General features: G+C 35.1%; 3 protein-coding genes across 5 annotated transcripts; 2 read left to right on the top strand and 1 right to left on the bottom strand.

The window, feature by feature from the left end:
- Window positions 1-553: 553 nt before the first annotated feature.
- On the top strand, window positions 554-8,689 carry LOC138941089 (BTB/POZ domain-containing protein KCTD3). 3 transcript variants are annotated; one of them, XM_070310436.1, is made up of 12 exons: window positions 554-757; window positions 1,055-1,368; window positions 1,452-1,604; window positions 1,752-1,940; window positions 2,077-2,556; window positions 2,787-2,903; window positions 3,907-3,945; window positions 4,580-4,719; window positions 4,820-5,006; window positions 5,193-5,471; window positions 5,859-6,054; window positions 7,998-8,689. In XM_070310436.1, the coding sequence occupies exons 1-12, from the start codon at window positions 699-701 to the stop codon at window positions 8,011-8,013; spliced, it is 2,169 nt and encodes a 722-aa protein (XP_070166537.1). In that variant the 5' UTR covers window positions 554-698; the 3' UTR covers window positions 8,014-8,689. The 3 variants fall into 3 exon arrangements, with proteins under 3 accessions (XP_070166537.1, XP_070166539.1, XP_070166538.1); XM_070310438.1 differs by lacking the exon at window positions 7,998-8,689 and having other exon boundaries at window positions 3,925-3,945; window positions 5,859-7,290; XM_070310437.1 differs by lacking the exon at window positions 7,998-8,689 and having other exon boundaries at window positions 5,859-7,290.
- Sras (Ras converting CAAX endopeptidase Sras) lies at window positions 6,832-10,865 on the bottom strand. The gene is given in 7 exon segments (XM_070310440.1): window positions 6,832-8,190; window positions 8,274-8,336; window positions 8,419-8,655; window positions 8,728-8,866; window positions 8,938-9,043; window positions 10,017-10,366; window positions 10,369-10,865. Coding segments are annotated over 7 exon segments (1,131 nt in total). The 5' UTR covers window positions 10,390-10,865; the 3' UTR covers window positions 6,832-7,975.
- On the top strand, window positions 9,634-27,117 carry Fbxo11 (F-box protein 11). Its single transcript, XM_070310435.1, has 8 exons — window positions 9,634-10,871; window positions 14,892-15,206; window positions 15,505-16,299; window positions 16,613-17,465; window positions 17,577-17,797; window positions 18,125-18,343; window positions 18,414-18,621; window positions 18,711-27,117. The coding sequence occupies exons 1-8, from the start codon at window positions 10,778-10,780 to the stop codon at window positions 18,838-18,840; spliced, it is 2,835 nt and encodes a 944-aa protein (XP_070166536.1). The 5' UTR covers window positions 9,634-10,777; the 3' UTR covers window positions 18,841-27,117.
- Window positions 27,118-27,692: the final 575 nt, after the last annotated feature.

Below are 27,692 nucleotides of genomic sequence, written 5' to 3'. Positions count from 1 at the left end.
AATAATAGAATGAATAAATTTTATGCGAAACAAAATGACAATTTTGCCTTATGTAAGTTTGAATATAATTTTTTTTCTTTTTTGGTATTGTACATCGGCAATTTTGAAAAACAGCACGTCTTACCTCTGACTTTTTCTCTTTTTCAACCTTTGAGTGCAAAAGAAATATTCGATCTTTATTTTAAATGAGCCAATAGATCAGAGATCGTACCTCACAAGTTTGTTTTCTTGAAACCTAATCTCCGCATTTGGCTAGGTTTCCTTCTCTCGACCTAGGAAAACACTTTCACAGACAATTAAGACTCGTATCGTTAGAAACTATAAGTAAACGATAAACGATAAACAAAAACTTACACGCAGAAACACACAGCACAGCAAGAGATAATTTTCGTATCAGTTTAGCGTCACTTTTAACGCAATGATGCCAATCGTGAATTGTATTCATAATTTTTTCTTCGAGATTTTTATATCGATAGAAGGTATTGGAGTATTCGATATAATATCGAAAGAAGATAACCATCTTCAGCGCATGCACGGTACGCTGGTCACTTCTGGTGTAAACATAACCTATTGAGATTGTTGTCACATCAAGAGGTTCAGAGATTTGTTTTGGTTGCTCGTGATATATTTTTTGGCGACCGATACCTCCCGCTCCGGGATATGAACTGTCATTATAAGGACACGCGGTAATCGCGGAAATGGCTACGCCTCATTTAGGCGTGAGCGATATCGTTCACTTGAACGTTGGTGGCACCAGGTAGATTATTATCCTGAGGGATTATTATTCTTTTCAGGTCTCTTTGCCATTAATTTTCGAGAACGCGCCAAGAGTTTATCTAATCTTGTAACTACGTTTAGACTAGCAAATCTCAGAATAATCGTTTTCTTTAAATTATGTACCTTATATATTTTTATTTAAACGCTCTTTATTTTTTATTCTTACGTTTTTCTAGTGTATATTCTATTGTTTTAATTTTAGTACTAAATTTTTATAAGTATTTTTTTGACTTGAATTATTGCTGATATATTAGCAATAAATAATTTCTCATTTCAGATTTTCCACGTCTCGTCAAACACTAACGTGGATCCAGGATTCATTCTTTACGGCTCTATTAAGTAACAGGATAGACAGTCACAAGGATGAGACCGGAGCATTGTTTATAGATAGAGATCCAAAGTTGTTTTCCATTATATTGAATTATCTTCGTACCAAGGACATTGATCTGAAAAATGTAGATATTCGGACTTTAAGACACGAGGCTGAGTACTATGGTATCACTCCTCTAGTTAAACGCTTGATGCTTTGTGAAGATTTGACTCAGTCATCCTGTGGCGATGTATTATTTTACGGCTACTTACCACCTCCATGTAAGTTAACACTAAATGCTATAATATTATTATTATAACAATATATTACAGCAAATTATAATGTTTTTTTTTTTTCTTTACAGGTATACCACTTCAAGAACCTGTTACAGTAACATCGAATGTCAGTGATGTAACTGTTCATATTAGAGTTGGTTCTAATGCAAGCCCTAGAGTTGATGGGCCATCTACCTCACAGTCTACAACAACTACCAATTCTATTAATCAAAATGCAACTGGTGATGTGTTAAAGTTTTTATTAATCATTTAATTTTTAAATTATTTAAAAGTTTTCACTTACATTTATCTAACTTATGTAAAAATGTGAGAGAGAGAAAACAGTATATAATTTAAGAAAAAACTAACTGAAGATGCTTTTGCTACAGGCCCACAAAATCACAAAGGAACACTGGGAACGCATATAAGAAATTCTTCTCTAGATTACCGATTGCCACAGCGTGGTCTTCCACATTCTCGCACACCATCTCTAGATCTGAGACACGTTAGGAACAACTCGGCCGATTTGAATAAATTATATAAAAATGATATCGGCCTTGTATTTGGATTACAACAAGGTAAATTTCAATAAATTATTACTTCTAAAGTAAACAATATATTATTACTATATCATAAAAAAAATATAATAATGATTTTACAAAAGATTAAAATGCTTTATTTTTGCTTTAATATTAATAAGATTATAATGTGCAGTTTCGTCCTGGGTGGATCCTTTGAGAGTACAAATCATAAAAGCGCATCACAACTGGATAGTTATCGCTTACGCGCACTTCATCACGTGCTATAGGCTAAAGGATTCATCCGGATGGCAACATGTGTTTACCAGTCCGCATATTGAGTGCATAATAGAGCGCGTGGCGATAAACGCGAAGATGGGAAGTGGCGCCGACGGCAAAATGGTCGCCATCTCTTATGGCAATCAAGTAAGACTCTGGGGTGTATCCGAGGAGGGAATCAAGATCAACGTAGGCACATTCAACTTGAATGTACGCGTAGAATATCTATTCTTCATTGGCAGCCAATTGGTCGCGTTGTCGCCGACCGGAAAAATCGGCGTGTGGCATGCAATGACTCATCACTGGCAGATACAAGATGTAGTGCCCATCCTGTCATTTGACACAGCTGGGTCCTTTCTTCTCTTAGGTTGCAACAACGGGTCCATTTATTATATTGGTAAGCAAAAATCAAAATTTCTAGATCTTTCTGGATATTTTTAGTGGTATATAAGAATATAAAAATTCTCTTAATGCATCAGGTATTTGAAAAACTTTGAAGATCTGTAGCTAAAAGAATATTTATTAGATCTAAAATACTTTAACTAGAATAGAAATAAATTTTTAAATATAAATTTTAAGTTTTTTCTCTTGATTAAAAAATAACAACTATAATAATTTTGATCGCAGATATGCAAAAGTTTCCTCTGCGAATGAAGGATAACGACCTGCTTGTGACCGAGTTATATCGAGATCCGACTTACGAGCCCATAACTGCGATATCTGTGTATTTGACGCCGAAAACAAGTAAGTCTCCTTCGTGTCAACTTTCGTCTTAATATTAAAATGCTGACAAATAATAAGAAGAGGTAAAACCTTCTAAATTAAAGCCAGCTAATATTATTTAAAAAGCAATCTATCAATAAATGATATACATTATTAAAAAATGTTTATTAAGGCTGCTTAGTGCAGAATGTAATAACAAACGTTATTATAATATGCCAATTTAATTTAATGATGAAAATTATTTCAATTATGTAAAATAAAACAAAAGCTTTTAAATATATATTAATAAATATAGAGATATGTAAATATATGATTGTTATTATACACGGACTGATGTATATTGTATTTAATAATTTATTTTAATGAATAATTTTATTCAATAATTTATTAAAATTATAGTAATATTAATATTATAGATATGAGATTTGATATTGATCATTAAAAATATTAATGACAGTTTATTATTACATTCTTTGTTTCATTTTGTACAACTGGATAAATAGCACAAGGCAAGTATGGGTCGATATAAGCAGATGTTTTGCTTTCTCATATCCGAATCGAAGCGATATCCGTTTTCACTTTATGTTGCATTAAACGTAAGTCGTGCGATTAAATAGGAGTGTAAATATGCCCTCTTCCTCTCAGATAGCATTAAGTTTTATATCGGTACACTGGCGCATAGTCATATATTTTACAACATATTAATAGCATAAAAATAAATACTTATATATATTTGCAAGCGTGTTTATATCATAAGGCACATTTGTTTTAATAGAATATGAATGTAAAGTATCTCTGTATTTATGTAAGTCTCTCTTTCTATAATCAAAAAAATTAATTTATACGAGATAGAAAATAATATTAGAAATTGCACAATTTGCACATACAACCCTGCTATCCTTATGCGTCCAGTTGTACTAACGCAATGTACTCTTTGATTTATTTTTACATATTATTTTATGCAGTGGATTCTGTTGATACAATTTAATTGTCAGAGCTGCTTGCTTGCTCTTATTATTCACAGTAATATGTTCCATGCCAGCATCTGAGAGGGGAAAGGGAGGTAATAGAAAATATGTATCTTTGCTTATATACTTTTTCCGTTAATAGTGAAATTTTATAGGTAATTTCTAATATTTTTTTTCAATCATACATATAAAAGTCGATAGCCGTAAATTAGTTTCAAAATATTAATATCTATACTTGTAGATGTAGTTGCTTAATTATAAAATATAATTATATATAAGTATTTTTATACATTTTATTTGTTTTTATAAATTTTGCTTCTGCTTATTGTTGCAATGCACAGCATGCAATATTGTGAGCTATATTTATCAAAAACATTTATATATTCTCATTATTTTATATTAACAATAAGTTAAAGCGTTTATTTTTTAAATATTATTTTATTATATTTTAAACATTTTCCATTATTGCAGTACTACAAACACACAAAAACATGTATGCACCTACATACAAATTAATTATCTGATGCATTATTTTTAATTATCGATTGGTGTCAATATAAAATTTAGATTAAATACAGATTTAATTTTTGATAAAAAAATTTCAATAAAATTCGATATTGTTCCATTTGTCCATATGATTAAACAGTTATGTTTTTTTGAAATGCGTCAGATGTTTAATGCAAATATGAAAAACATATTTCGCCTAAAAGTACATCTTTTCCAATATAGGTCTCTGTGGAAATTGGATAGAAATTGCTTATGGTACGAAATCCGGAAGTGTTCGAGTAATCGTTCAACATCCCGAAACAGTTGGCCATGGTCCACAGCTATTTCAAACTTTCACAGTACATCAGAGCAGTGTAACCAAGGTACATGCGATGTAACTTTTTTAACAAAAATTTTCGCGTTGAAATTAAATTATAATATTGTATACACATTAATTCCAATTATGCGTGAATTATATTATAGGTAACGCTTTCGGAAAAATATTTGGTGTCTGTTTGTTCGGAGTATAATCACGTTAGAAGTTGGGCGGTGACCAGATTTCGCGGGATGATTTCGACGCAACCGGGATCAACGCCTGAAGCAAGTTTCAAAATTGTTTCCTTGGAAGCAATCGATCCATGTGTTAGCTACAACGCCGGCAACGATTTCGGTACATTGCGACATTATTCTTTCTTCGATTTGGGAATATTTTTAAATGATATTTCTCTTTTTAAATTCCTTTATATATATATATATATATATATATATATATATTTCCAACATTAAAAATATTTTTTGTTAGAATATTGATTTTTATACTCTTTCACGTTATATTGTACTCGAATAATGTACACAGGGCCGTTCGGTGAACAAGACGACGAGCAAGTGTTCGTGCAAAAGGTTGTACCCGAAACCGATCAATTATTTGTTCGATTAGCATCGAATGGAAAGAGAGTTTGCGTGATACAATCAGTGGATGGTAGCATTATAAGCTCATTTTACGTGCACGAGTGTGAAGGCTCTAGTCGCATGGGCTCAAGGCCAAGACGCTTCATATTCACTGGCCATTCTAACGGCACTATACAAATGTGGGATCTCACAACGGCATTGGATCCGTCTTTCAATGCCACTCAAAGTATGTTACTCTCTCTTTCTTCCCCGTCGTGATGACATAACGAAATCGGCGAAAATGATTCATGTATCTGAAATTCTGCGGGGAACAGAAAATTAGCATGAATCACATATATCTAAAAAATTCTAGATATCCACGATAACATATATTGTATCCAATATTGTATTCATGATATAATTTATCTAGATATTACGTTTATTGTTTTTTTTTTTATTATTGATAAATAATGGCCGATATATAATTTAATGCTAAATATTAGTAATGTACTATATTTATTTTTAAAAATTCAATTATATATACTTATAAAAGAGATATATCTTTGATCTCGTTGATTTAATAAAAAATTAATTGCCATTTTACCCTGGTTTTTATAATTTCTATATTTTTTAGATACTTCTGGAGGACCTACGCCAGAGGAGCTTTGGAAGTTATTGGATCAATGCGACCTAAGCAACAGTCATTGCTCGACACCTTGTATCAGTCCCTCACCTTCATTGATCGCATCTGGACCTAGAATTAAGTCGAGCAATGTGTTATTTCTCAATCAATCCCAAAATCCAGACGCAACGCCTGGACCAAGTCAAACGTAAGTACGCATCTGTTCAAACTATGTCATAAAAACATGCCAGACATGCATGCTACCCCCGAATCTGCATTTATTTATTTATTTGTTTTAATAAGCCCCTATAAAAGAACAATTTGAAAACTGAAAATATATAGTTCCTAAGTTAACATCTTTGCATTTATATGTAATAAGACAACATTACTTTATTAAAGTTCACTATTTATCTATTTAAATAGTGCAATTTAAAAGTAAGGGAAGGACTGTATTATAAAATTCTACAACTACATAATTATATATTGCAGCTGTTAATGTTGAGAAAAAAAATATTATTATTTGAACATATACTGTTTTACATAAATTTAAATGAATATCTAAATTGTTTTTAAGAGTTTAATATCTCGAGCTAATAAATCTTTGTTTATTGTTATTAACATTATCATAACTAAATTTTTCAAGAAATTTTATGATTTAAAAAAAAATTTATAAATATTTCTCTCTTTCTCTCTTTGAAAAGATTTAATTGTTTTGCTTCTATTATTTATTATTATTTTAAAATGATTATCAAATTTTTTCTTAAGAGAGATCAGTTTAATGAAATTCATTTTTTAATGTAAGCTTTTATATACTCTGTCTTATGTAAATCTGTTTTTAATACAATAAGAGCCTGTCTAGAAAAAGGCGTAAACATTAAATTCATAGACTGATAGATGATACAAGTTAAACGTTCTGTTTAAGAATTATATATTTTGTATTAATGTTATAAAGTGAATGTGAAGATGGTGATACATAAAATAACATCATTTCATTTTTTTACGATCTTAACAAGATTAACAAATACTGTCAAATTTTGATGATACATAGCTATTGTAAGTCGGAATGACACCATTGTTATATATTTCTAGCGATTTTATACTCTCTCTTTGATTGTAAAACACTTAACATTACTTCAACACCGTATCACTACCAACATTTCATGATCTTTGAACATTATTTAAAATGTGATTTTCTATATCTCTCGATTAACAAATGGTATACATTACGTATGCAATTAAAAGACATTCAAGATCTGAATAGCTCTCATTATATGTATATATGAGTACATGTATACATGAGTACATGTATATATGAGTACTTGTGTATTTTTGTTATAGTTTTACTGCATATATAATGTATACGTGTTTACCATATATGTATATGTATATATATATATATATTGTAATATTGTTGCACAACTGTTACTTCTGTGATTTAAATAAATCTTTATGTATATGTGTATGATGGCATCATATCATCTGAATATCACTTCCATTGTACATATATAGATATCGTATATATATTGTACATACAGATTGTATATAAAAGTAGACGATTAGAAAGATCATTTTACAAATTTTCTTAATATGTTATATTGATTACTATAATAATATATAATAGTATATGTTACATTTTCTCCATTTTTCACAAAAAACTTCCTGAAAAAAGATTGGTAAATTATGATTTATAGAGACACGATCATAAAATAATTCATTGCAACACATAAATACATGCAACAATTTGTAAATAATAATGTAAGAGTTAGATTTTATTTTCGCACTTCGGTTTTGCGAACAAGTTCATTTACCTTAATAGTCATTGTAACATTTCATGTTATTACCGCTATAAAAATCTAATTAAATCTCAGGCACTACGGTGATACATTTGTAACAATCCCGAACTGCATAGTTGAATTATAGATAAATCTTTATATCAATGGTATAATATAGTTGAAATTAGTTAAATTATTATTATATTATTATTATGCAATTATTTTAATATTTGCGAGATTTTTCAATAGATAAGTATTGTGTATTCTGTTAGACACAAGTAAAAAATATCACACAACAATGTAAATCTTGCTTAGAAACATTTGATCCTAGTATTTGTTAGAGAGATCAGATACGTCTCATATAAAGTGTTTAATCCAGAATAAATTATTATTGAACAATGATGGATGTGTCATTGGCGTCAACAAGAAACACCAAGCAATTAAACCGATCACAAACAGACAGAGCAGCCCGGCTCTTTTCAGTGGATCCTTATATGCTGCTACTTCAGAAAGATCAGGAAATCCCATGTGATTACAAAAAGAATGAGCGGCGAACGGTGCAACGAAGTGCCCTAAGAAAAATACAAAAAAAAAAAAAGATAAATACAAAATATGAATAACGATTTTCGTGAAAAGAAATAGAAAATAATCCCACCTGTCTTTGCAAAGAGGAAAGCCGCATACGCTCCAAATAAGGTCGTATATGCAGACTGAAAACCTGAATTTAACACTTTATTTTCATTCATTGGAAAAATATCAGATTTATAGAGATGTCTTTTTAAAATCTGTGGTGAACTCACAGGATACAAACAACGCATGTTTGATTCCCACTCCCATCTTCATCCTCTCCACCACATGATGAAAATGAGCCACTCCGAAGAACAGAGGACACACGAATATGGCAGTAGATGGCGTAAAACATTGTAAGAGCAACGGCAACATACAGGCTCTGAAAGTCCATTCTTCGGACAATGGAGCGATCACCTGATTTCTCCACCAGATTAATGTTCGTATGCTTCCCAACCAGTACATGGGCTCTAAAAATAAAATTTATTTGTCACTTTTTTTTAATTATTGGGATATCTTAATCGGATTTGCAAAATACTAACCAGTATACAATCGCCACAGTCCATTAAATCCCTGTAGACTCAAAGGACCTAGGAACAGGATCATTGTTAGGAGTAACGATATCACAGTTGCCTGTATTAAACCAGACCATCGTAGACCCAGCAATTCCCAGATAGTTACCTATTAAATATAATATAAGCGATAAAAATAGTTGCTACAGAATAGATGAGAGCTATTTAAACTCGAAATACCTTTTGAAATACTTTTTCATTTAATCCAAAATACAAGGGTGCTGGTGAAATGAGGGTCATGATAAATACGCTAAAAAATCGTTTCTTTATTGTTGACGGATGCTCTCTAAAACAATAAAAAAAACAAACGGTCAAATATAATTATCAAAATTTTGTGTCAGCGTATCAATATAATTACTTTTCACGTTAAAATCTATTCATTATAGTACAATTAAAAATGCATGTTAATTTTATCAATCAAACGTAATTACAAGTATTTTGTAATTATTATAAAATAATCAAGATTATATTGCATCTATTACGTTAAAAAATTCGCGCAAAAGAAAAAGAGATATCGTTAAATTTCAAACATATCGTCAGGCAGATTTCAAATTATCATATTCAAATGTCGCGCCAAATGTATATCAATATCGTACTCTAATCACAAATAGTATAGTCGGCGTCACGTCTGAAATTAAGCCATAGGACATAGACATATCAAATATATAGACGAACATCAATTGCCTCAGATATATTAAAAAAAAAAAAAAAAAACACATCTGCTCGAAAATATATATGTCTCTTTTTTAATTCCGAATTCCGGCCTCGATTTTCTATAGAATAATATAATATAGGAGATTCACTCTAGTATATTATAGAACTCGACGACCACGTTCCGTCGAATATGTCACTAGAATCGTCATTTCACTAGAGAGTTTCATGCGCCGCCGTCACTTGTCCAAAAAATAATCCCGAGAACGTCGCCGCCGCGTTTGACGGGAGCGCCACCACGTGCGAAACTGCGCGCGTCAGTCACGGATGTTCATTCGGTCGGTGCGAGACTGATGGCTCGCGCGTCCGCGTACGGTTTACCGAACAGGCAGCGGAGTCGACGGGACGGAAGTCGAGAATCGAACCACCAGTCGTGTAAACGAGAGGGGTAGAGACGAGGCATTTAAAAGAAAACCGGGGAAGAGAAACAACAGAGACCCGGTCCCGTTGACGTCGCGTCGCGAGTGATAGACGCTGCTGCCCGTTGTTATCCGTCACGTCATACCGCGAGACCATTGTTGCACACACACACACACACGCGCGCGTACCTGTTGTGCGGCGAACTCCATACATACAGGCTCGCCACGTACACGATCGAGAGCCCGAGGCACGAGAGGATCGCGGAGACGCAGTTATGCGAGTTATCGGTACTTCTTTCCGCGGCCTCCATAACTCCATAACTCCGATGTCGGTCGCTTGTGTCGCGCTCCACTGCGGAAGGGGAGCTCGGTAAAAGCGCCCCGTCGGCGTCGGCGGCTCTGACGGAAGGGAAAGACGGGAGAGAGGAAGGAGATAGAGCGAGCGAGAGAGAGTGAGCGAGGCGCCAGAGGTTGAGGCGGCGACGGCGACGAAACGGTGCGGATCGAATGGGGGGGGAGGGGTGAGGGACGTGTAACACGCACTCGCGGGGCAGAAACACATCCGATTGGCGGCTGCCCTGTGGGCCAGTCGGCAAGCAGAGATCAAGAAGATGGCCGCCGTGCACGGTGGTAGTGTCGCTATTGTGTAGTGTGTCCCTAAGATTTTGGCACCTTCTGCCAAAGCGTGTCCGCGACCGCGGCGTACCTGCCGGGCAGGGTCGCAGGGTACCCGCCGGGACTACTCGCGCATTCGTCGTAACCGGGAAGTGCGACGAGTCGCGATCGAGAGCGGAATAGGAGAAGGAGCGGCGGCGGCGGCGGCGGCAGCAGCAGCAGCAGCAGCAGAAGAAGCAAGAGGGGAAGGGGCAGGAGGTGGTGGAGGAGGACAACGACGGCAACGGGGACGGACACGAGGACGACCGCCGAGGGCCGCCGACGACACGCGCAAGATGCCAAGCGCGTCGTTCTCGTCGTCGCGCAGCTACGTGCGGAGATCGCGTCGGAAAAACGCAAACAGGATCCCTTTGCCATCGAGAACCACGGGTAAGAGAGAAAGAAAGAAGGAAAGAGCGAGCGCGAGCGAGGAGGGACGGTAAAGGGAATGAGAGAAAGACAGGGACGCAAAGAGAGTCTCTCTCTCTCTCTCTCTCTCTCTCTCTCTCCGCATCGGAGAGCTTCTAAGATCTCGCTGCTCACCTGCGCTCCGTTCACTCTGTTCGCCATCGCCCGTCTCATTCGGGAGCATCGACGGATCGCACGTCATTCTAACCACGAGCTTCTACGTAACTCCGCCATCCCCGTCGAGTCTTTGTCTCGACGTACACGGGCCCCGCGTGTCGTCAACGCTCTCGCCCTCGCCTATCTCTATCACTTTTTTTTTTCTAGGATCTTCTCCTATCCTCCATTATCCTACTTATCTTTCCTCTCTTCCAAGAGTGCTGAAAAAAAGTGATTTCAAATTGTATATCCGGTGAGAGGTAGAAACATTGACATTCCTCGTAAACCCTTATACGTAGAAGAAAACGAATTATTTCGTATTCATTTTTGTGACAGAATTGCACGCGAACTTCTCCAAGCGGCATCAATCATCGCTTCCACGCAACTCTTAAACGTACCAACTGAGGTTATGTAGTCCAGAATCTATATTCATTGACTTTCAAGGACAAAATTGTCAAGTAGAGACACGGCCTTAATCATAATTGTGTTGTAGCGACGAGGAAAGTTTGAGCAAATATGATTAACGGTAGAAAACCAAATGCTTAACTAAACAATATTATAATAAATGCTGTATAATAATATATTTACAACATTATTTTACTAATTGTACTCAATTATTTATCTTTAAATTATAATCTCATCCATGAATCGCTTTTTAGATTTGTGAATAATTTCTTATCGATAGCTATTAACAGCCACATTGCTTTTTAGTATTTATAGATAATATCTCATTCAGAGAGAGAGAGAGAGAGAGAGAGACACTACTGTGGAAATGTGGTACAATTGTGGATTCGAGGATTTGCAATGAATTTTGTCGACGAATTTTAGAACAAAAAAAAAAAAAACGAGTCGTCAGTATAAACGAAGAAAATATTTTAATCGCAGCAGTTCACAAAATCTCTATCCTGAAAGTATATATTATAACATACTTGTATTATTCATGATGTGCTCCGTGAAGTTTATACGCATGAAATTAAAAATTATATAGCCCTTATAAAATTGCAGAGCGAGAATTAAATATTTCAATGAGGCAAGGATTATAATTATATTGGAAGACGGATCTTCTATTACAATAATATAGCGCGGAAGCTGAAATTCCCTCAGAAATATAATAAGGATTGAACGATCACCGACATTATTAAAGGAACACGATTCTTATTACGATACAATATTGTATTAGAGTAAAAAAACTCTCGTTTGGAGAAACGATTGCTTTCGTACCTCCCATATACTGTACGTCGTGGGCCGATCGCGATCTCCGCTTCGCGATCAATCCATCGGAATGTTGGCTTCGGAGTCGCCCCCTTCCCTGTCCCCTCCCTGCGGCCCCCCTATACACACTGCCTTCTTTTTCCTTTTTCTCTCTCTCTCTCTCTCTCTCTCTTTCTCTTTCCCCTTTCTTCTCGATTCCGAATCACCAGCGATCCAGTTGGAACGCGGCGCAAGGAATACAAGTCGATCGGTGCCGAATTTTCCAGCGCAATCCGAGAGAGACGGAGAGCGAACGAGAAAGAGAGTGAAAAAAAGAGAGTGGGTGTAAGGACCTGATATTACATTCATACGACAAAATGTTTGTTGGACGTCGATCGATTGGCTATCGGAGAGTTCTTAGAATCTTGATAGAAACTTCAGAGATTTTTCACCCCAAGAAGAAAGGGATAGAATATAGGAGGAAAGGAGAAAAAGAGATTGAGAGGACGAGTGAATAAGCGAATAATAAGTATGCTTGAGATTAATATGTAAATTTTTTTGTATTTTGTTTTCAGAGAGAAGCGTTCAATTGTTTACGCTGTGTTGATATTTAGAAAATTCTTCGAAAAGTGAAGAAGGCGCAAGAGAGAGATTCTCCGCGAAAGATCGATTAAAATCAATTAATCGATTTAATTTGAACGTGTATTTGAAAAGAAGAAGAAAAAAAGCTTTTATCAAATATCTTGTTATATTTTTTTTTTTTTTTTACGCGAATGCGATTTAATTCCAAGATCTTGAGTTTTAGATTAATCTAGACTGTCAATATACTTGATTATCCATACATTTCGGGGAAAATCAAATATAAAGCTGTTATTAAAGTGACATTAGATAAGAATAAAAACGATATTGTCTTATATTGTATATACAAACTTATCTATTTAACTGCAACAGAGATATGTACTCGAGTAATTTAATCTCGTTGGAATTAAATCGCGCGGACGGTATTTAATGAAAAAATAAAATGTTTAAACTGTTTATATATATATATATATATATATATATATATATATATATATATATATATTCTTATATACAGAAGGAAAAGAGGAAAGGAGGCAAGAACTGACGCGATATTGTGGATGTTTTGTGAGTGATGATTTAGCGATGCTCTACTTTCGCGAGAGAGGATCCTGGAGAAGATCCGAAAAGAACGTGATCGAGAACGTAATCCCCGGCCCGAAAAATCACGCATCTCGTAAAGATGCTACGAGCAGAGCGCCATCCCGTGCGTGTGTCCGTGTGTTATCGGCTAGAAAGTGAAATGTGTCTGAAAGGCGCTGTTTCTCGGAGCAGAGTGGAAGACGCGTGACGGATTCTGCTCCTTTTGCAGCGATACTCGTTGACGCACCAATGATAATGATTTGATAGTGAATGAAGAGAGAGATAAAGATAGAGGAACGTCTGTAAATTTATCGGCGTATCTTTTTTTGTCAATTTGTACTTTGGTATACGATGTATGAATTTCATATTTTGTGATAACGGCGATCGGTCAATAGTGAGGTACATCGTGTCTCGATATCGTTTCCTGTCATGATATGATGTTGCGTAGAGAAGCAAAAGGAATATATGCAATCTATTAAAAACTTTATTGTACGATATGTATTCTTCCAATAAGTTTGACATTAAAAATGAAGTAGTGAGATTTATAAATTTTTTTTCTTTTGTTATTCATGGTTCTAAGGTTGCGTTGGAGTATAATTGAATTTGCATAATGTCAAAGATTACATTGTGAGATATTGTATTGCACGTAATTGCAATATTGTTCTTTATTAACAGATTCTTTATATCAATTTATGACATTGCATATTTGACAATTTATACATTAGCACTCATAAAACAGGGTCACCTTGTGTTAATATGTAAATTTCTTTAGTGGTCTCTGGCTTATTACTAATTATAGAGATTATAGCAGATGACTAATATGTAATATGCCTTTTGTTTACCAAAGTTTATTCCTATTCTTGTAAACAGGATATATCATTTGTGACAATGCGCAATGTTTCTCTCTTTCTCCTTCATCTTTTATTTGACAGATATATATTTTGAATTAAGGCACAACACCGCATTTCATCTTTCCTTCCATCCTTTCTCCCTCTCGTCTCTTACTATTTATCTTAATAGGCTAATATCAATACTTTATTAAGGATCCTCTATCAGAAAGAACTATAATTTAATTTATGGACATATTTGCTGTTAAAATAATGTCTACTTCTTCTTCTATATAGATTTCCATTTTAGCAGGACGCAAAACTACGATTTTAGATTTATAGTATCGAAGGTAGTATAATATACAAGACTTTTTTGGTAAATTAAGTGTAATCACATATATTCTATTATCTTCTTCTTCTTCTTCCTTTTTTTTTCTTTTTTTTTTTTTTCTTTTTCTTTTCATATAGCTATTCTTCGTGTAAAAGAAGCTCCTTTAAAAAATCGTTTTGTCATTAGGTAGTGACACAAAACAACAAAATAATGCGGCATTGTCTCCTTCCAAAAAACTACCTGCTTTTCCCTCACCATTTTTTTTATCTCCCTTTGTTTTACAGACTAGATTAATTTTTTAACTTTTTTTGTTTTTGTGTTTTCTTTCTTTATTAGCCGAGCCATGCGACCTACCGTGTCCGACGTCCAATCAGATTCTTCCGGGAGGTGGAGTTGGCGGTGGAGGCGGCGGAAGTGGTGGACGAGGCTCGTCCCCTAGTGTATCCGGAGTAGCTGCACCCTCGCCGTCTCCGCAGTCACACTCATCGCCGTATGATTTGAGACGCAAGAGTCCACCTCATCCGGATCCAGCACCAGGTACGAGTTCCGCTCTACCGCCATCGGGTGGAAGTAGCATTGCCGCTACCTTTGGTTCATCGTCTTTGCCAGCAAGAAAACGACCGAGACGGACATGTTCGCTTTCTACAGACGGTACGTCTAGAAATTGTCACAGTTGAGAGATGAGTCGAATTAAAAATTGTTTCACGTATCGAGAGGTAAATAATTAATATTTAAATAATATGATGATCATATATTATTAATGTATAGTATATATACAGTATATTTTTATGTGCAATATAAATAAAAATCTTTTTAATGATGGAGATAAATTTGATAATTATACACTTGAGAGGTTTTGACATTGCTCTCTCATTTGCTTCTTGACACGTTGATCTCTAAAATTCAAGTCCGCTGATCAGTCAGATTTAATTTTGACTTCTCACGGCAGGTATAAATACAAACACAGCGGCGCATTACCTTCAATATGAGCTACCGGACGAAGTGCTACTCACGATATTCAATTATCTCATGGAGCAAGATCTTTGCCGAGTCTCGCAAGTATGCAAGCGTTTCCAGGCGATCGCGAACGATACCGAGCTGTGGAAGTCGCTCTACCAGCAGGTTTACGAGTATGATCTGCCCCTATTTAATCCAGCCCCGTGTAAATTCGAATTCGTGTCGCCGGACGAGTCCGAGTACCAGAATCCGTGGAAGGAGAGCTTTAGGCAGCTATACAGAGGTGTGCACGTGCGACCCGGCTTCCAGGACTTGAAGTTTAAGGGCCGTAATCTACCGTACTTCAATACGGTCCAGGGCGCGTTGGACTATGTGGACGAGTACAGGAGCAACAGCGGTTCCACAACGAATGGTGGAAGTACGCCCGCGAGCGGGCAGGGCTGTTGCAACAGCAATTCGCAAACGAGCGGGGAGGACACGTCGACGCAGCATTTGGTATTTCTGCACGCAGGGACATACAGAGGCGAGTTCCTCGTGATCGATAGTGACGTGGCGCTAATCGGCGCCGCGCCAGGCAATGTCGCCGAATCTGTCATCCTGGAACGGGAGAGCGAATCGACAGTTATGTTTGTGGAAGGTGCAAAGCGCGCTTATGCCGGGCATCTCACGTTGAAATTCACGCCCGATGTCACAAGTACAGTGCCCCATCATAAACACTATTGTTTAGAAGTTGGCGAAAATTGTAGTCCTACCGTTGATCATTGCATTATCAGAAGCTCCAGTGTTGGTAAGTGAACACTTAATCTTCGTATAAGCGTGTATATTGCAAACGTAAAAGTAATTAAAGTTGTTCAGTAGAAAAAATTTTGAACTTAATAAAATTATTGTCTCTGTAAAGTTTAAATAAATCTTTACAAGAGAGAGAGAGAGAGAAATTAATCAAAATATATAACACTATGATTAAATATGATAAAAGATTTATAATTACTCAATATATTACAATCTTTGAAAAAGGCATTTAAGCAAATTAACATCAATCTCGTACTTTAATAAATAATTTTGATGACTCGTTTATTAAAATTACTTTTTTAAACTTTTAGTTGGTGCTGCAGTCTGTGTATCGGGTGTGGGTGCCAATCCATTAGTGAAAAACTGCGACATCTCGGATTGCGAAAACGTTGGTTTGTACGTGACTGATTACGCACAGGGCACATACGAGGACAACGAAATCTCACGAAACGCCTTAGCTGGCATCTGGGTGAAGAACTATGCGAATCCTATTATGCGACGGAATCACATCCATCATGGTCGTGATGTAGGAATATTCACGTTTGACAATGGACTTGGTTACTTCGAGGCTAACGATATTCATAACAATCGGATAGCGGGTTTCGAAGTAAAGGCCGGTGCGAATCCGACCGTTGTTCACTGCGAGATTCATCACGGTCAGACTGGTGGCATCTACGTTCACGAAAACGGTCTGGGACAATTCATCGACAACAAGATTCACTCCAACAATTTTGCCGGCGTATGGATCACGTCAAATTCGAATCCGACTATACGCCGAAATGAGATATACAACGGTCATCAAGGTGGAGTATACATATTCGGCGAAGGTAGGGGTCTGATTGAGCACAATAATATCTACGGCAACGCGTTGGCCGGCATACAAATCAGGACAAATTCGGATCCGATCGTTCGACATAACAAGATACATCACGGTCAACACGGTGGTATTTACGTCCACGAGAAAGGCCAGGGCCTAATAGAGGAGAACGAAGTCTATGCCAACACCCTGGCAGGTGTGTGGATCACGACGGGTTCGACGCCGGTTTTAAGGAGAAATCGGATTCATAGCGGCAAACAGGTCGGCGTGTATTTTTACGACAACGGCCACGGAAGATTGGAGGACAATGATATTTTCAATCATTTGTATTCGGGAGTACAAATAAGGTAATTCATACGTGTAAAAGGATTAAGAAGTGCTCGCGAGTCTTGAATACGTAAACGAAATGTAGTAGGATAAGAAAATTATCTGAAATTGTGTTTTCTCTCTTAATTTAGGACTGGCAGTAATCCGGTAATACGTGGCAACAAGATATGGGGCGGTCAGAACGGTGGTGTTCTTGTATATAATAGCGGCTTAGGCTTACTTGAACAAAATGAGATTTTCGACAATGCAATGGCTGGCGTTTGGATTAAGACGGACAGTAATCCGACTCTTAAGAGGAACAAAATATATGACGGACGAGACGGCGGAATTTGTATATTTAATGGAGGCAAAGGTGAAATATCCTGTTTGCAAAGTTTTAATAATTTTCGTATCATACATATACACACAAATAATAAATATTGTAGGTGATAACATTTTTTTTTTTTTGTCGATAATGTGCGTGTGTGTGTGTGTACATGTTTCTTTAAATTTAATTGAATATATTTTATCCGTTTGTATTAATACATATCACAAGTAATCAAACATAATTATTTTAATTCAAAACTTATCAATTCCATTGATAAGTATTTCTTTCTTAATAAAATGAATTAAATTAAAAATACATTAGATTTAAGGGAAAAATAGATCATGATTGTGATTTTTATATGTCTTAATATAGGTGTTTTGGAAGAGAACGATATATTTCGCAATGCGCAAGCGGGCGTGCTCATTTCAACGCAATCGCAGCCAATCTTGAGGAGGAATCGAATTTTCGATGGCTTAGCAGCTGGCGTTGAAATAACCAACAACGCCACCGCCACACTGGAATTCAATCAAATATTCAATAATCGATTTGGTGGTCTGTGCCTAGCGAGTGGGGTACAGCCGACAACTAGAGGTAAATACTCGCTTTCGGGTGCGTTTTTAACGAGGAAGAAAAATCTATTAAGTATCGCACACTTTTTTAGGCAATAAAATATTTAGTAATCAAGACGCGGTGGAGAAAGCGGTTGGAAATGGCCAATGTCTGTATAAAATCTCATCGTACACTTCCTTTCCTATGCACGACTTCTACCGCTGTCAAACTTGCAACACGACAGATCGCAATGCGATATGCGTTAATTGTATAAAAACTTGCCATGCCGGTCACGACGTGGAATTCATCAGACACGACCGGTAAGAGAGTTTGCTCGATGTATTATTTAAATACATATTCTCCGCTAGAATTAACTATAATGAAATATCTCGTGCATTAATATTTCTAGATTCTTTTGTGATTGCGGTGCTGGAACGTTGAGCAATCAGTGCCAGCTGCAGGGCGAGCCTACGCAAGATACGGACACGCTGTACGATAGCGCGGCGCCCATGGAATCGCATACACTTATGGTCAACTAGGAACTAACCTAAAATAATTTAAACAATCAAACAATTGTTAGAGCCATAAGTCCAATAATATCGCGAGCAGACGCAGTAATCTGCTGCCGAGTTCTTTATTATGATGCTTTTTCTTCTGTTCGTATATATATATGCCATCATATATAATTGTTATACTTTAAAAGATTTCTATTTATTGCAAAAATATTTTGTTATTGTTAATACGCGCGCGCGTCATGTTACACAATACTCTTTGACAATATTGTAAAATTTTTTCCTAATCGGCAACGTCAGTTCTATTTGTATTATCGTTTGTTATAATTTTCTTTCTATTGTCTTTTACGAAAATATATTCCAAAACTCTTCTCGTATGTGGAAATTTGTTACATCACATTTCGCAAGAATAATATATTTATACTAGTATATCATTTATTAGCTCTCTCCTTTATATTCATTTTATATTGAACGTTAATCGTAATCGGTAATCTTCTTTTTTCCCATGATTATTTAAAATTATAAAGTGATTATCTTATATATTGAGTTTTTATTTCACATGTTATTTCTCTGTAACCAACCCTTGTTAAAAAATTTTTCAAAGAGAAATTGTTGTTTTTTTCTCCAAACTAATAAAGAACTCGGCAATCGAGTGTCGCCAAGAAACGGTAGTAATAAAATAACAAAAACTCTCATGTAAGACATAGTATAATATTAGATATATCAAATTATAATTTGAATGTGTAAACGAAAGGAACGCTAGGCTAATCGTAAATCGAACATTTTACGTGATCCTTTTTATTGAGGTTCTGCAATCATTAAAATTATTATATGACAAGAGTGCAGTGCCGAAGCAAAAAATGAAAGGGAGAAGAAAAAGAAGCATGTGTATACGGCATAATAAGAACATTTAACGCCTCGTAATATACGCTCTAATGAACTGGCTTAAAACTCTAATGAAAGCCGCGTTAACACGTAAATAAAACGAATGTAAATTCACACGGTGTGAAACAGTGTATCCGGAATGTAAATTGTGTATATCAAAGCAGTGGTGATAACGTTGAGAATAGGTAATACAATCATATTACCATATTTTCGCGAGCAGAGGAACATCAATGCCACGTAAAATATATAAATAAGATTTGCACTCAACAATTAATAAAATAAAAGACTCTTATAATTATACCAGTGTATAAAGAAACGCAAGAGCAATGCGTGTTGAATATCACGCTTGTCGAAATCGTAAAAACTGAAAATTTAAACTTAAATCATTGCAACAAGGGAAAAGAAGGAAGGACCGTAAATCAATGCGATCGTAAACATGCTAAGTGTAACTACATGGACGAATTTATCGAATCTGTGCTGTACAAATCTCGAGGAAATAAACGAAAGTAAAGGAAGGAGAGGCGGACGTGAAGCGGAGGCGAAAAGAAACCAACAAAACGAAGATCTGTAAGACACACGGAAACACAATGTCTAAAATATGTGATATATAAAACTCACAACAGATGGAATATAATCAAAAGGAAGATGAACATTCTGCTAATTTTTCGACGTAAATATACCTCGTAATTAACGCGTAACGGTTCCATTATATTCGCAGTGATAAATTATGCAATGGTCCTAAGTTGTTCCCCCACCCTCCCCCCCAACGGGCGAAGTGCATAATAAAGACGAGTTAAATATTCAAAATTAAATTAAAATCACGGATAAAAAGAAGTGTACGTACAAAGATATGTACAACGGTGTGTGTATACCAGTGAAAAAGAAGGAAACGAAAGGAGAAATTGAGCGTTCGAAATAGAAAAAAATGTACTGTCCAAGGAACAGTTTTTAAAAAATAATCTCGAATTTTTCAGAGTAATCCGATTTTTTTAATTATTACGTTAGTACGTAAAAGAAGTCTAATCGCATTACTGTAATTGTGATTTCTTCGGGAGTGAGTACGCGCGCTCCTGTGCGAAAGAAAAAGAGCAAGCGCCTATTAGCGATATAATTTTAGACCTAAATCACCTTTATTTACGCATACACATGGTATACATATATAGATAAATAGAGAAGAGAAGAGTGAACTCTATTCCTGATAGAGGTATCATTATCGTAAATTCTGTTCGCACGTAAAAAAAAAACGTGTAATTTATTATACGTGTATACATGATATCTTTTGTATGTCGTCTACAGCGAGAAGCGGCGCGTGAAAATTGTCTTTGAGCTTGCCGACTCGAAAGAGGATAGTATTATTTACGGTGTCATATTATATATACTATCATAACGGAAAAGCTTGTATATATCCAACAATAGGCGCGGTGAATGAAAGAAGGATATAGGCATTTTTCACGCGCGCGCCATATTAGACCTAAAAAGCAAAAAAAAGAAAAAAGAAAAAAATGCGTATCGCGAATCTTTCGGTTCTTGAGTGATATAACGTATGGTCTGTTATTTTGTTTAACGATATTGTGCATTTGACGAATTTCGTGGATCCTTTCTTGTCTGACGCTCGAAGCGGAGGAACTGCAGAAGAATGTGTGGCGATGCGACGGGAAATAATACACGATTATATTATATTTTTTATTTATATATATATACATTTTTTTGCATTTATTGTGCACCGAATACGCTCTCGAGTGATTTCTGTTGTCGTTTTTTTCGTATTGAAGTTATCGATCAGAGTTACGCCTCTTTCTAACAATTTGGACGTGACTGTGAAAATTTATTTGCCGAATTTATTTGTCAAAATGTATAAATTATCGATTGAATTTGAACGCTGGATGTTCTGTGTTATCCATGGACCGAACCATTTTATTATGTGTACGTAATATGTTGCAGAGATATATGTATATATATATATTTTTTTTTTTCCTCCGAGCAATCGAGATGGAAAGAGAGTCGCGTGCATGTGCGCGCGTTCTTCGTCTATCTTTTTTTCCGAGAGAGAATAAAACGAAGCCGTCGAAAGTATAACTTTATCATTGTCCGTGCGGAGCCGTTTTTCCTCCGTATACGCGAGGGGAGCATTTTTCTGCGATTTCTACCTCCTCACACGTACGCTGAGTAAAGGAATTTCCTGTCACAGTAAAACTGTCACTGTTACTGCTTATCCGATGATTCGAGAGCGTATATACACGCAACGAGAGATTTAAGGATATTTTATCCATTTTTTAAAATTATTCAACAGTTTCTTTTTTTACAAAATATAAAACTCTCAGTCTGTTTATTATCGAAGCAAGACGCACGATACAATATTTCTTCTGAAATGTTCCAAAAACGCGACAAACCCGCTTCGATAACATATTAATCAGTCTATTGGTACAATAATATGTATAAATTGCAGAAAACTGTTCTCAGCATGTAAGATTAGTGTTCCCTTGACAAATCTTTACTTGCTCTGTTCATATAACAAATAACGATACTTGCTATGACAGTGACAAATTTGACTGTGTCAGCGAATTCTTTTTCTCCGTGCACTTTCAAGTATGTATGTTGAGTAATGTTTCGAGTATACATTGTTTTTGCGCAGCAAACCGTGTATATATGTATGTACAACATAGGACGAGGCAGCAACCAAGCGGCGAGCGATTCGTGGACTCGTATAATAACTTCCCAGCTGCTTCCATTCCGCCTGCTCGAGCGTACGCGTTTTACGGCTTACACCCTCGTGACCTAAAACTCCGAAAAAAGAGAACAAGGGGATGAAAAACAAGACGAACACGCGTATTAGACGCCTGAGATAGGTAAAAATAGGCTTGCACAAAAAACTTGCGAACGTATAAACATAAACACACACACACACACACACACACACATAATATACAATATACAGACACACTGTACACACAATGGATCGAGATTCTCGTATTCGGCCGCGGCACGATCCCAGTGTTTCTCTGTTTCTAGTTGTTGAATGTATTAGAAGATAAGGGACTCGATCACTGCAAAAACGGACCCTTTCTTTTCTTCCCCTCTTCTCCCCCACCCTCAGTCCCCTCGATTCCATCCCTTTCCGTTGTGTTTGTCATTCTCATTGTTCCGCTATAAGATCGGCTGACGCTAAATAGTGCTTCATCTTAACGTTCACCAAAGTGACAATCGTCGTTTCGCGCCACGCGTGAAGATCTCGGGAGTGACAAGAATTTTTTTGTCTTGCAACAAAAAAAAAAAGGTCAGAAAAGAGAAATATTTAAGATTGTAATCGCGCAATATACGAGCAAGCTCTGGCCGTGAGACGAAAGCGAGTAACATTGATTGTACATACGTGCCGTATCTCGTTCACGATGTAATCGGATTAGCGCAATGAACAATCAACGTGTTTCGCACAAATTGAGGTCTCGAAATACTATATGACAAAATGTTAATTATCCGGATGTTGATTATCCGAATATCGAAACTTTTCCTAACGCGATCGGTACCCGAACCATAGGTGACAAAAAAATACAGAAATAAATTTTATTTAAATTTTAAATTTTCTATATATATATATATATGTATATTTCTAATTGTATATTTCTAAATATTTTATATATATATATTTTTTTTTCTTTTTTATTATATCTTTATTTATATTGTTATTTTACATTTCTTAAAATTTCGTGCAAGTATATTCGTACATTATATGCATTATATATTATTCCCATACTTTGAATCCGGATAGTTAATGTCTTGCTGTGTACAGGGTTTCACCTTACTAAATTATTTAAAATATTCTTATTATTTATAAAAGAAATGTTTTAGGAATAATCGTTTAATTCAGGGGGAGACAAACATAATCGAGATATTTATTATCGATGTAGCGCGAAAGATCAGTAAATCAGCCGAATCCTCGCCTTGATCTATCGGTCTCTCTCTCTTTATCACGAATCGATAATCAATCACTCCATTCCATAAACTATAACTATACTATCCACCATCAAACATCGATTCTCTCGATTATTCCGTCAGCGAGTACTTGCCATTATTACGTTAGTTGCCATAGCTCCGGTGCGGTAGAGAAACTAGATAGATTAAGAGCACACGCAAAGCGTTTGTTGTGCAAACACACGGATCCGCAAAAATCAATAGAAGTACGTATAATGTAAATATTAACTTGACCATATATATAATTATATATATATATATATATATATATATATATATATATATATATATATATATATATATTGCATATATATACAATTTATTGATTGCACTATTATATAAAAAAATATATATTATTGTCGATTATAATTTATATTTTTTTTATCCTTTATTGTGGTTTTTTTTTTTCGCGAGACGATGATACGTTCGGTCTCTCTCTCTCTCTCTCTCTCTCTCTCTCTCTCTCTCTCTCTCTCTCTCTCTCTCTCTCTCTCTCTTTGCGGTTTACTTTTATAAAAGGAGGAAACAAAAAAAAATAGTCAATCATCTTTGTACAATTAAATAAACAATACTATGAAATAATTATTTCGTGCAAGTGAGGGAATTTTGTTCAACTGGATAGATTTGCAGAGCGTGACACTTTACGATACGCGCGAAGCTTTTTCCCGCGTACAGATTCAACAATAAATTGAAGTCTCTTTGCGGAAGAAAAATGAAATGAGAAAATCTTAGGTCGCGCGCTCTCTTGCGACTTTCATATATAGCAGCACTTAAAGTAACGTACATATGTTAATCGCATGGCAAGAATGTGTTAGCCCCTTTTGCGGCTGAGGCGAGATAAGTTAAGGATGTTTTGCATTTTTATTACACGCGGAATACCTAAATTATCGTGTTGCATTGTGTAATATCGCGAAATTGATAATAAGAAGTGGCAGAAGAATTTTACTCCTTATCATTCATCTATTTACAATTAGATCTCTATACAAAGTAATTGTTCCAATTTCCATTTTTTTTTTTTTTTTGCGAGAACAAAATTATAGCGATTAATATAAAATAATCTATTTTTTTTCGTAACGCAGAAAATTGGTCAAAATCGTGGTGCTTTCGTTTCCTCAAGAATGTGTAATAATCAAAACTCTGTAAATATTAGTCGAGCATGTGTTGCAAAAGTAATCTTTATTTTTATTAGAGAGAATTTTTAAATCGGACAAGCGATATAACGTACCTTTTCTCATCATCTTCAAAGAATTAACACTCAAAGGAAAATGAGGAGAAAAGTAATTATATATATTCCCTGTAGTTTTTTTTTTTTATACTGAATAAAATATATATTCCAGTTTTCAAAATACGTTACAATTTTCATACTTTTGATATTAAAGCTGTAAAAAGATTATTTGAACGTGAGTTAAATGGATCTTCTTGATAACCGGATACCTTTACCGTATATGTAAAACATTTACAATACACGAAAAGTGACGTAATAATTTACAGCAGAAATAATTCTGAGCAATGAAATAAAGTTAAGAAATCAAGCTGTTCGATATTTTATATAAAACTTTGTGTTGCACAAGTGGATACAATATATTTCCGAATCAGAGTCGTAAATTCATTTCTTAATGAAATTGATGTACGAAAAGAGATGAAGGGTGGGTAGAAACTATTATTAGCATTTTCACGCTTATTATATTGTAAGGGGATGAGGGCGCGGAAACTATTATCGCCACTTTTTCGCATTTGTTGCAATGTAAGAGAGCGAGCGAGTATTCCGCGATAGAGCGAATGTAATTTGATGATAATTTAATCGACCTCAAGCGCAATAGCCAGCCCGAATTAACTCTTCAATGCGCTTTTAGCAAGTCGGAAATAAGTCCGTGTACATCGCGCTTTTTTTTTTTTTTTCCAACGACCACGTATTATAGATATTCGTGTTTCGCATTCATCGGAATTTTTAAAAATGTAAAAATTTCATTCAATCTTTCGAAAGCGAGAGCATCAGAAATGGATTTTTTCCGAGGTGGATATCGGCTAGAAAAACTTATTCAAAAACTTACAGAGGGACATTCTAAATATAATGTTCTTTTTATTCACGAGTCCCATAGAATGACATTCAAGTTAATCGACGCTTTTCGCAATAACGCGTTTTATAAACCCGATTAGCAGTAACGTCACGAACAATGCAGGACCCTGGAGTTTATCGCGAATTATCGAGGAAGCGAAAGCTTCCTATTGACGCGAATTATATTAAGCTACAACCTTCGGACTTTACGACGCATCGGAGGATTAAAACGGAGAATCTAGTGTAATCTACTGTAATAGGAATTTCCCGTAAATCCGCGTTCGATATAATCCATGTATGCGGCTAATCTTCCTTTGTTTCCGCTAAGACTTTCCGCTTTGACTTATTGTTTGCGAATTGATAAGGTACACGGTAATAAGCAGGGTTGGGAACGTTACTCTATAAAAGTAACGCGTTACCGTTACCGTTATTTTTTGTAAAAAGTAACTCGTTACTCGTTACTGATTTTAAAAAGTAACGCGTTACCGTTACCGTTACTTGGAAAGTAACGATTCGTTACTTTTTCGTTACGTTTTTGTTTTTTGTAATGCTAAAATAAGCTATTAGATATTAGATTATAAAATTATTTAATAATCAATATTAAATGTAATAATCTATGTTACAATTAAAAACTCTAAATTAGTCTCTATATAGCACAAGCGTTTTCTATATTAAACTTATTTAATGATTCTAATTTTTTATGTTAATATATCTTTACTTTTTAATACACTTATCTTTATTGGAATTTAAAATTGTAATTTACAAATTTCAAATTTGTCGGAAATTTTTATCGAACATTGTTTTTAAATATTGATAAGAGAAATATTGATATTGTTAAGAGTGTGATTCCAATATTCACTATCAGTATTGTAAAATCTATAATTTACGTTACTATAGATTTTCAGTACTGGCAGTGACTATCGGAATGCAGCCTCCCATACAGCACTGAAGCTTGCAACGACATTGCTGCAACATTGTAATATTGCATATTGCAGTTTAATGTTGTAGAAATATTCCGAAAATATTACAAAAAAAGTACTCAATAATCGCTAGTTCATTCGTTTACCATTATGCGGCGCATGTTGCGCTATCTATTCCGCATTTAATTTTTAGTTTTCCGCATTAAATTTTATGATGATTATATAAAATTTACAAAGAGCGGCTAGTAAGATTAAAAAGATGTAATAACTATTTTTGTTAATTTAAGTCGTATGATATGACCCCAATACAGGGGCTCAGACATTGGACTAAAAATTCTTTTAATAGTTTCCATTCTTATATAAAATCAAAAATTTGATAATAATTTTCTAATATGCAAGATACTTCAGATTTTAATAAATAAATTTTGAGATTATATAAAGAAATATGTGAAAAAACTCGTTGTATGCGTAAATTCACCACAATCTTTTTGCATCCGGATATCTGAATATTTCGGATACAAAGAAATTGTGAATTTACGCAATTGCAAATTGAGTTTTTTCTTATTTCTCTTAGATATTCTCTGTCATTGAAGGAAGTCGAATGTGTACTGAAAAATTTACATTTTATAATTTTGTTATTATTATAATACAGAAAAACTATATACACGCTAGATCCTGAATCTTATAGGCCTAATTTCTTATTATTTTTTTCATATGTTAAGGATATTATGTCGATAAATATAAATAAAGCATTATTGCATATATATTATTTTGCTATGTTGCTGCAATATTATATTGCAATATTTCTGTAGGCGGACATTTTACTGTTGCTGCAATATCATAACAACGTTGCAGCAACATTTCGCAATGTTTCTGCAATATTGCAATCTTGCAGAAAAATGTTGCTGCAATGTTATTACAATCTTGCGGTGCTGTATGGGCTATGATAGAAGGCTACAAAATATTTTTCAAAAAATACATCTATTGAATAGATATAAGATAATAAAGAACCAAAAAATAACGATGAAAGTAACGGCTAATTCGTTACCGTT

Source organism: Polyergus mexicanus, unplaced genomic scaffold (assembly GCF_030449975.1).
Source record: "Polyergus mexicanus isolate NDT 795.1 unplaced genomic scaffold, iyPolMexi1.0 SCAF_18, whole genome shotgun sequence".
Lineage (NCBI taxonomy): Eukaryota > Metazoa > Arthropoda > Insecta > Hymenoptera > Formicidae > Polyergus > Polyergus mexicanus.
Note: the sequence above shows the minus strand (reverse complement) of the source record. Positions and strands in the feature narration are given on the sequence as shown.

What these genes read in the sequence shown, in the direction of transcription:
- LOC138941089 (XM_070310436.1), top strand. Translation starts at nt 699, where the DNA reads ATGGCTACGCCTCATTTAGGCGTGAGCGATATCGTTCACTTGAACGTT. An exon ending in TGTATTTGGATTACAACAAG is followed by an intron (nt 1,941 to 2,076) that starts GTAAATTTCAAT and finishes TATAATGTGCAG; the next exon opens with TTTCGTCCTGGGTGGATCCT. An exon ending in GTCTTTCAATGCCACTCAAA is followed by an intron (nt 5,472 to 5,858) that starts GTATGTTACTCT and finishes TATATTTTTTAG; the next exon opens with ATACTTCTGGAGGACCTACG.
- Fbxo11 (XM_070310435.1), top strand. Translation starts at nt 10,778, where the DNA reads ATGCCAAGCGCGTCGTTCTCGTCGTCGCGCAGCTACGTGCGGAGATCG. An exon ending in TATTCGGGAGTACAAATAAG is followed by an intron (nt 17,466 to 17,576) that starts GTAATTCATACG and finishes CTCTTAATTTAG; the next exon opens with GACTGGCAGTAATCCGGTAA. An exon ending in GAATTCATCAGACACGACCG is followed by an intron (nt 18,622 to 18,710) that starts GTAAGAGAGTTT and finishes TAATATTTCTAG; the next exon opens with ATTCTTTTGTGATTGCGGTG.